The 9,996-nt window shown below is 44.5% G+C and overlaps 1 protein-coding gene across 1 annotated transcript in view; it reads right to left on the minus strand.

Annotated features, from left to right (window-relative positions):
• Positions 1 to 9,530, minus strand: part of RPIA (ribose 5-phosphate isomerase A) — a 63,151-nt gene extending 53,621 nt beyond the window's left edge. Inside the window, exons 1-2 of the mRNA XM_006898948.1 lie at positions 9,212 to 9,530; positions 1,275 to 1,335 (exon numbers count right to left, since the gene is read on the minus strand). Of these exons, the coding sequence (XP_006899010.1) occupies positions 1,275 to 1,335; positions 9,212 to 9,496 (346 nt within the window). The 5' untranslated portion in view covers positions 9,497 to 9,530. The remainder of the gene's footprint in view (positions 1 to 1,274; positions 1,336 to 9,211) is intronic.
• Between the last annotated feature and the right edge of the window lie 466 nt (positions 9,531 to 9,996).

The raw sequence follows: 9,996 nt of genomic DNA on the forward strand, positions 1-9,996 counted from the left end.
AGTAGTCCATTTCGTCTTACCCTTGTTGAAAAGCCAGTAACCACACTTCATCCACATTTACCTATGAGGCAAATGCTAATCACTGGGAAAAGAAAGTATTTGTTATCTGGCAACAGTCTAAAAACTTTGACTTGGGATGAAGGAAATCAGAAGGATTTTTTTGTGAAAAACAATGTATTCAAACTTTGTTAAATCAGTAAAAACTTTTTTAAAAACCCAACAAACTTTGACTCATAGTGAAATAAATCTTTAATCCTAAACACCCAAAAGATGAGTTATGACTTCTATTCCTATCTTTCAATTGAGGAAACTGAAGTAAAGAAAGGTGAATTAACTTGGAAGTTATACAGCTGATAAGTACCAACGTTGAGTTAGGATCTGGGGCAGAAGCTTAACTATTACCTGGCAGTGCATTTTTTGAGAATAACTAGAACTTTGTTTTCACAGTTAGTGAAATAATAGCAATAATCAACTGTATACCAGAAAGTGTTCAAGTGGGATTTATTCAGTCATTTTAGATTTGTTCTTTTAAAGAAAGCTTCTTTCATTAAATAAGGAAAAATTTCTTCTCAGGCCACTACAGCTGCTCCTTGAGGACAAAGAGTTCCTGGACTTTGTCTCTCAGGCCAGTCCCTGGGCATCCAGAAGCCCAGAGATCAGGAAGCAGCCAGACCCTCCTCTAGGCTTGTGCACAAACAACAGCAGGGCAGGGCCTTTAAATCCTGCTGTGCAGTCACAAGGAAGAAATTCTGAAAGCTTTTCCTAAGCACTGAGACTCTTGATCAGAATGAAGTTAGCACCTGCTGGAACCTGCCAACTTAGGTGCTGTATTTCACCTCACCGGAACTCCACTCAGGTCACAAGCAGGTCAGGGCAAATGTCCCTTATGACTTCAATCTATTTGCCCAAGATTACCTATGAAATTCAGAGCTGCAGAGGGCCAGGCTCTGGCTTCCACTCCATACAGGACAGATCATGACACTGAAGTGTTTAAAATTCATCTGAGAATCTACCTCTGTCCACTCCTTCCCTCTAGCAGAGCTCACATGCCAAGGGCATTTCCTCAAAAGAGGTTAAAGTGGCCCAGAGCCCTCTCTCCACAGAGGAGTAGAAAGACTCAATCAACCTAATGGCTGCCAGGCTGCCACCCCCAGCTCAGCACTGTTAGCACCAAGCTGGGCAGATGCTAAGCCTGTGCCCTGCCTCCTCTCCTGTCCTCTACCTCTCAGCCCTCTTCATCCCACATGATATCCAGAGACAGGCCAAGAACATACCTATTCGCTGCACAGCATGGACAATTGTAGAACCACTTCCAATTCCCAACACTTGGTTATTCTGTCAAAAAGAAGGGAGGAAATGTTATTAATACCATATATTAATTCCTCTTTAGAAAGCTCTTGTGGCTGTGTGGTAAGGAGTTGCACTGCCTACACAAAGGCAAGGGGTTCAAATCCACCAACTGTTCAGCAGAAGAAAGATGCGCATTCTCCTCTAGCATTACTTACAGCCTCTGTAGTTGACCCACAAGGTCAGCTATGAATCAGTTCAGACTCAACAGCACATTATCTCCTCTCCAGCTCAGTTCCTCAAGTTCTAAAATTATAAAAAGCAATTCACAGGATGCCATGTAGATATGGGGCTCACCTAACAAGAAGATAATTAACTACTGAACCTCAAAGCTATTCTTTATCCTAGTGCCCAGTAGGCAACTTATCAGCAGGGTCTTCCTTCCTTCACCTGTGACGTTCACCACCTCCAATTGCTCCTCATACTCTACTAGACAAAATGACTGGCTCAAACTCTTCCAGTACATACTTCACGGAAATGGTGTGCAGAATCCTGTAAGCTTCCTGGCCAACTAAAAGAAACAATCAGAAAGAAAAGGCCCAAGGAAGCCAGCAGAGCCTGGATGTGCTCTAACAGCAGAATGCTGGGGTTTCTGGCTCCAGTGCCTTTTTCACAAGCTTTACTTCTAGAAGACTGACCACAAGTACCTCCAAGATGGAAAATGACACATCTGGTCTACCATCTACTTGTTGTTGTTAAGTGCTGTAGAGCCAACTATGACTCAAGAGACCCTACCAACAGCAGATGTGAACTTTGCCCTATCCTGTCCTATCCTCATCATCTCTCCTATACATGATTATATGTCCATCTATCTTCTCGAGGATTTTCCACTCTTTTTTACTCTCCACCATTCCAAGCATGGTATCTTTTTCCAAGGACTGGACCCTCCTAACACATCTAAAGTATATGAGACAAAGTTTAACCATCTTTGCCTCTAAGGAGCATCCTGGATGCACTTCCTCCAAGATCTATTTCTGAGCTTTTGGCAGTCCACTCAGGACTCTTCTGCAACACTACAACTCAAAGCATCAATTCTCTGTCATCCTTACTAACTGTCCAACGTTCAGGTACAACTTTCACCAGCACTCTGCACATTTCATTATAGTACTTTGCTTTGTCTTTTCAAGCTGACATGTGAAATCTGTTTCTCTGTTTCATCAGCATTTCTTTCCTTTGTTTTGACATCTTGACATTCCGGTGCAATTTTCAGTGTCTCTTCCAACATCCATTTTGGTCTTTTATTCCCCCACTGCCTTTGTAATGAACTTTTTGCTTTCTTCATGGATAATATCCTTGATGCCCTCCCACAGCTCCCCCAAAGTCAACAGGGAAGAGGTGGCCCAAAACAACTGTAAAACAGCAAGAGAGGTAGCCATCAGCCCAGCTGATACCAATAAGTGCTTATTTACAAAGACAATACAGGATAAGAAATTATAAGCATAGAATATTACACAGCACACAGGAGCAATGATTTTGTAAATTACTACCTAACTTGGGAGGGACTGGAAAGCATTATGCTAAATGAGCTAACTCAGTCTCATGAAAAAAATACTGTATAAAACAGTTATTGTAGAAATAGATAACTAGGTAACTTGTAAAACATGTATGGGGATATCAGGGGTGGAGAGCTGAGGGCTGAGGATTGGGGAGAAGGTAATCATAGGGTCACAGTTTGTTGGGTGGAGGGAGGGGTGAGAAAACAATTACAGGAACACTGTAAGCAAACCTATGTACAAACTCAGTCCTAAACTCTGCTCTATCCTGTGCCAATCTTATTGTTTCTGACACACCTGTCCCCATTACCCCAGTCACTGAATAAATCCATCTCTTCAAGGGTCTTCCTCTCCTGCGCTGTCCCTCCACCCTCCCAAGCATGATGTCCCTCTCCAAGGACTGGTTCCTCCTTGCAACATGTCCAAAGTATGTCAGACGAAGCTTCAGAATCCTTGCGTCCAAGAAGCAGCCTGGTTTCACCCTTTCCAGGAAGAACCTGTTTGTTCTCTTAGCAGTCCATGGTATATTCAATACTCTTCTCCAGCACCACAGCTCAAAGGCATCAATTCTCCTTCTATCATCTCTAGTCCAGTTCTCTGACGCATAGCAAGTAATTACAAAGACCATGGCCTGTATCAGGTGCACCTTAGTCTTCAGACTGACACTGTTGCTCTTCAGTACTTTAGTAAACCAGTATGAAATTATTAAAAAAACCAGGAAGATAAAAGCAAGTGTAGGCAGGAGCACAAATAGTCGTCCTTCCTACCAAAAATAGAAAGATCTGTAATAGGGGAAGAGTACTTCATGAATACAAGAGATGAGAATCAACTTTCACAATACCAACTCAGTCCTCAGTCCTTGTGAAAAGGAACAGGCTTATCAGCAGATAGGGCCAAGTCTGAACTTAAGTCGGTTAGACCACAAACCATGAAGCAAGGTCTGGGTAATATTAACTGACAATAAGGAACAAGCAGAACTTGGGCTAGGTCAGGATTCCACTTACAACTTCAGGAAGGAAATCATTATTTAGTTGCCTATGTAAGCCAAAGAGGCAAGAGTTCTAATATACGGAGGATAAAGGAAGTAGAGTAAAAGGTGTATGAAAAAGTCTGAATACACAAACATACTAATACTGCATCTTTACATTATCTGAGACAATCAATAGCTTGACTTATAAATTATTAGATAGACACAACCTGACCTTCATACCCGAATGAAAATGCACACTCTTGCTCCCCAGCAATACAAGTTTCTCATTACCACATCAACACACAATGTGTCACCAAAAGGCCCCAACAGGCAGGTAGCACACAGATCGACCTAAGTCTGACAAGTACCTGTGGCTCCTCTCTGACTTGTTGGAGGCCAGGAATTAAAGGGTCCCACAATACCCAACCTTTTCAGCCACATGTTCTTGCTACCCTGAACTCATCAATGCCTTAGCCAAAGTCAACCAGAAGTGATCAGAAGCAGTCCAGGAGAAAGGCAGAAAGTTGCCATGCAAGACCTATTGGAGAAGCAACAGAACCTACTGTCAATCAGCTTCTTCTACCCAAGCCAGTCAAAGAACAAAACCTAGATCCCACATAGAAAAGTCCACAGACTCTCAGAAGAGCATGAGCTGCCTTGCGGCTCCTCCTGGCTGGCAACAAAGGCACACATGAGCCCAGAGGGTTACAGAGAGGACCCAACTAAGATCTCTCAGTCTATCTCCCAAATGTGGAAGTAGTCACCACACCAGAACACCAGGGGGCTAGAGGACTAAAAACTGTACAACCTGTGATTCTAAATAGCCAACAATAACCCCATAGCCTCCATGTGTCTACACTCCACTCCAGTTCAACAGAGAGTTATAGGACAGGCCTTGCTGTGGACAATAAAGAATGAAGATAAGGTAACTATCTTCCAAGAACTCACCGTTTAAGAAATTAGAGGCAACACACACACATAGACACACACACACACGCAAGTGTTACAGAATTAAAGAGAAGAAATCTTCCTCTTCTTACACATTAAAGGAAAAATTAGATGAACAATCTTCTAAGCAAAGCAACCCCTAAAGAACATATCTGATTTTAAGATAGAAGGGGGGAGATGAGCATTCTAGGCTGATGATGAACTCGGCTCACTGCTGTTGAGTTGAAACCAATTCTTAGCAGATCCTCCAGAGGGCTTTTAGAAGCTGTAAATCACACAAAAGGAGACTGTCTACCTTTCTCCTGTAGAGAAGCAGGCAAATTTGAACCACCTGCCTTTAAGCTGACAGCACAACTCCCTGTCCACTAGGCCACCAAGGCTGATGCTAGTGACATTAAAGCAGGCAATATATGCCACTCATCTGTTGTAAATTTCTGGTACATGGGGAAGGAGGCATTGAAAAAAACAAAACTATAGGCTTCTGCAGAGTGTCTTGTCTACATATCCCCTTCCTCTTATATCAGTATCTGGCACATAGCAGGTGTCCCAGGTGTGTTCCATTAAGATTCATTTCAGGCCACAGAGTAGCCCACGAAGACCACTGTGACCCAGATGACAGCCTCAGGAGATGACACATAACACAGGAAGCCATCATTCAGGAAGTCAATCAGCAGATGGGACAAGGGCAACTGTCATTTCTGCATGGGGAAATTCAAACCAGGACACCAGCTAGGGCCTTAGTTTGCTAGTATTGCTGTAACAAATAAGGATGGCACAGGATAGGGTTCAGATCTGTTGTCCATAGGCTTGCTATGAGTCGTACTCAACTTGAAGGAACCTAACAATACACTGGTGGTGTGTTTAATAAACAGAAATGTCTTTTCCTCAATGTTGAAGAGGCTAAAATACTTATTCAGGCAGAAGTTCTAAAAGAAATCTTGCCCTTTGAGGAGGGCAAAAACAATCCTTGCTTCAATTTGTATAGCCACAAATTTGTCTAGTTCCTTGATTATTTCCTTGTGGATTCTATCTTTTCCATTTATGTTTAATCATTTACATGTCTAATTTGTTCTTTTTATATCTCAAAATCCATTAAGTTTAGGACACACTCACTCTGCTGTAAGTTAACATAAAAAAAGAAATCCTATTTCCATATGGAATTACATCCTCAAAGAAAGTCCTCTTTCCAAATGGCATTACATCCTCTGGTAGAGGGGTGAGGATTCCAACACTCACTTAGAGGAAACATTCGATCTATAACAGCTGGCCAAAGGGAAGGGTCAACTTCCAGAATATCCCAAAGGTGTAATCAACAGGCCTTGACACACAACCTACCCTCAATAAACGCAGGCATATGATTAAACAATCTGAAGACATGAACTACTACAATAAACAAGGCTCTAGATGTCAAAAAATACAACCTTGACAATTAGGCACAATGACTGCTGTGCTCAATAAACAAGTGGCCTTGAATTAGTTCTAGTCTGTAAATTACTCAGGTCCAGAACAAAATAAATTTAGGAACTCGGACCCTGAATCAGAATCAACTCAAAGCTGAACTTCCAGTAGTTTCTGGAGGCTTGGAGGCTGTCAATGATGAGAGAAGACTGCCCATCTTTCTTCCTCAGAGGTAGATTCGAACCACAAAAGAGGTGCAGCATTTGAGTTAGCAGCACAACTCCCTAAGACCACCAGAGCTCCCTGAAGAGCAAGATTAAAAATCAGAAAAATTTTGACAAGTTATGTGAATATAACTGAGGCTGAGGTCAAGTGTCCCCAAAAGACAGATCCTGGTAACATCAGACTAATATGGCTGGAATCCAGTGTTCAAAGGCCTGAGGTGAGTGTGTGCACTTTTTTATTTAACGGAATGTTGGTTTTGTTGTTGTTATGTGCCCTGAACTCTGATCTATCCTTAGCCAACCTTACTGTCTCTGACACATCTACCCCCATTAACCATTACTGAGTCAATCCATCTCACTGAGGATCTTCCTCTCCTGCACTGTCCCTCCACCCTCTCAAGCATAATGTCCCTCTCCAAGTCCTTGACCTTCTGCAGCAAGTGCTTCAGGAACTAAATACACAGCTAAAGATGAATATCCACAAGGTATATATTAACAAATATATTGAAAATAACTTATTTTAAAAAAGAGAGAGAGAGGAGCTCTAGTATGCAAATGGGTACAGATTTGCTTTTACAATGCAAAGGTGGCATGGGAAAATGCTCAATGGGTTTGAGCATATCAGAGATGGTAAGCATGGCCTGGGACAGAACAAAGTTCAGATCTGTTGTTCCCTGAGTCTCAACACCAAGAAAACAAAAATCCTCACTACAGGGCCAACAAACAACATCAAAATAGGTGGAGAAAAGAATGAAGTTGTCAGTGTTAAGGCCATGGAGCTGCTCTCCCTCCCTTTCCCCAGAAGAGCCACAGAAATGATCAAAGCAGCAGGTGCAACTCTGTTATCTCTGTCAGAGCTGCAAAACTATTTCACCTATCTTTAATTATGCAGGTGACCCCTCACAGTTAGGCCCAGACCAAGGTCAAGGGGGAGAAAAAAGGATTCAAAAAATGCAACATGTCAACAAAGGGAGTGAACAGCCTCTGAAACATAAACCACAATGGAATGTCCCTCCCTTCCCTCCCCCACTCACCTTGGGTGCTGATTCCCTGGTCTATATCTCTCTCCAGGCCAAGGAACCTCATCCAGCCAGGAGCCCTCTTATCACGCAAAATGACGGCTATAAGCACAGTCTTCAATTTAAAAGTGTGCGGCAACGTGTTAAAAAAAAAAAAAAAAAAAAAAAAGCTACCTTAGCTACCTTTAAGCCTTCTTTCTTTCCCTCTGGTTCCTCTCAAATCTGCGACCTAACACTGGCCTGTTCCCTTATCTTGTTCCAAGCAGCTGTGAGCATCCTAACTTCAAATTTCCTTGTAAGATAATATAAAACTGCACTCTAACTTTTAAGTAGCTGCTGTTCTCTACTTTAGAGCCAGCCTGGAAGTTTTTCATCTTGTCTTTCTTGAGCTGAACTGGTTTGGTCCTGGCTCAGAGACCTCACAGTCAACAATTTCACCTTACTTGAATACACAATTAACATCCTTATGACCAACAGTCAAGGAATCAAATAATATGCTGCATTTCGAAAATCTGCCAACCTCTCCACAGTGCTAAAGAGCAAGGAATTTAAAGACTAATGTGCACCCGATTCAACTACTTTTCAATGCATCTGAAAAACAATGACTATGGATGACAAGAAAAGAATCAATGCCTTTGTGATGAGGTTAAAGAAGAGTACTGAAAATCCTATGGTCTGTAAAAAGAACAGACACGTCTTTGTGAAAGTGCAACCAGGGTGCTCCTTTCCTCAAAGGCAAAGATAGTGACCCTTTATCTTACATACTCTGGACATGTTATTAGGAGGGGCCAGTCCTTGGAAAAAGACACCATGCTGATAAAGGAGGAGGGTCTGAGAAAGGGAAGAAGACTCTCAACAACACAGACTGCCATGGTGACTGTACCAACGAGCTCTCTGCACCAGACATGGTGCAGGTGGCACAGGACAGGGCAAGCTTCAGATCCATTATTCACAAGGGTGGTATGAGTCATAGTCAATTCAATGATACCTAACACCACCACAAATGAACTGCGCAGCAATGAAAACAGTGGAAGAGCACTGGAAGAGAAGTTGAGTTCTGAGTAACCCGTTAAACAGAAGACACAAGCCACAGGTTATTAGCCCTACCCACTTAGTTACACTATTTGTGAAAATCAAATGCCACCACTTATGCAAAACAACTTTATAAAGTCAAACAGTAACAAATGTAAAGAACAATGATTAAGAGAGAAAAGCAAAATGATACCACCTTCTAAGGAGCAGTAGGTTAAAAGTCTCCTACTAAGAATATCACACAGTGGTGCTAACCAGAAGGTCGGCAGTTTAAATCAACCTGTGGTGGAAAGATGTGACAGCCGGTTTTCTCCGGATTAAAGACCTGGAAACGCATAAAGACTTGCTCAGGGCAGCGGGTTGGTATGGGTTAACCCAAATGCCACCACAACAGCCGCTTTATCAACTCAGTGTACCACACCTAGGGCTTAACCAACACCCGGGGCCATAGCCGTAACAAGAACAGCAAAGCACCCACACTACCCCTAGACCTAACGCACCACTGCTCTTTGAAAACTAGCTTCTCCAGGGCAGTGAAACTAAAGACTTCCTAGACACGCCAGAACCGTTCCCCAGTCGCTCGCAGGGGCGCGGCGCGGCTATCGGACACCACTAGCCACTGTGCGAACTCCGGCAAGCTTGCTCCTGGACTGCCCATCCCTAAAGGCCGTCTAAGAGCGCAGGGAGAGGTGTCCGCCCAGCGCAAGCTTTCCCGTCACAGCCCCGCTGGCCAGCTGTCAGTGTCCAGAGCCTGGTTTCCACCACGCCTGAGCTGCTCACCCTCACGTGGTTCTCCACGGCCGCGCGGCCCGCCAGTCTCTTGGCCTCCTCAGCTTTGGACATCGTGGACGGGGGCGGGAAGACGCCGCTGGCACTCCCACTACTCGTGCTAGTGGGACCCGTGCAGCCACAGGACCCGAACTGGGCGCGCCCCGGCGGCTGCACGTGGGAAACCGGGGCAGACCAACTATTGCCGCCTCCACCCGAGGCCGCGCCTCCGGCTCGCCCGGGCAACGGGGCCAGGACCCGCCCGTAGAGGGTGCTGAAGGGGCCGGGGCGCTGCATCCTGCCACTGCGCTCCAGCCTCCGCCGCGGCCCGCCCCCGACTCTGCCGGAAGTTCACGCGTTTATGACACAGTCCGCCCGCGCCAGCTGATTCAAGAGGCTTTCGGGGAAATGTAGTTCAGCGTCTAGTGGATAGAAACCGCCGTATTGGGGCCTAGACTACCCAATCCACAATGCTCCGCGGCTTGCGACGGCCTATCACGTCAGCTGCTCCTGCGACAGCACGAATAACAAACAGGTCTACCAGGGCAGGTGGAGTCCCAAGGATTACAGGCTAAAACTGCCATTGGTTGAATGTCAGGGATTTTTGTTCTTTTCGTTCACCAGAAAGAGGTGTTGGTCCTGTCCCAGCTGTTTTTCCCCAGGAGTGGGAACTTGCCCGAAAACTTGACTTGGATACGTCTCATTCCCATGGAATAGGAAGCAGCTCAGCTGCCATTGCGTTTCCGACGCTGTAAATCGCTCCGAAGGAGGTTGTCCAGTGAGTCGCCCCCCCCCCC

The sequence above is a fragment of the Elephantulus edwardii genome, unplaced genomic scaffold, assembly GCF_000299155.1.
Source record: "Elephantulus edwardii isolate Elephantulus edwardi_28Jun2011 unplaced genomic scaffold, EleEdw1.0 scaffold00241, whole genome shotgun sequence".
In the NCBI taxonomy this organism is placed as follows: domain Eukaryota; kingdom Metazoa; phylum Chordata; class Mammalia; order Macroscelidea; family Macroscelididae; genus Elephantulus; species Elephantulus edwardii.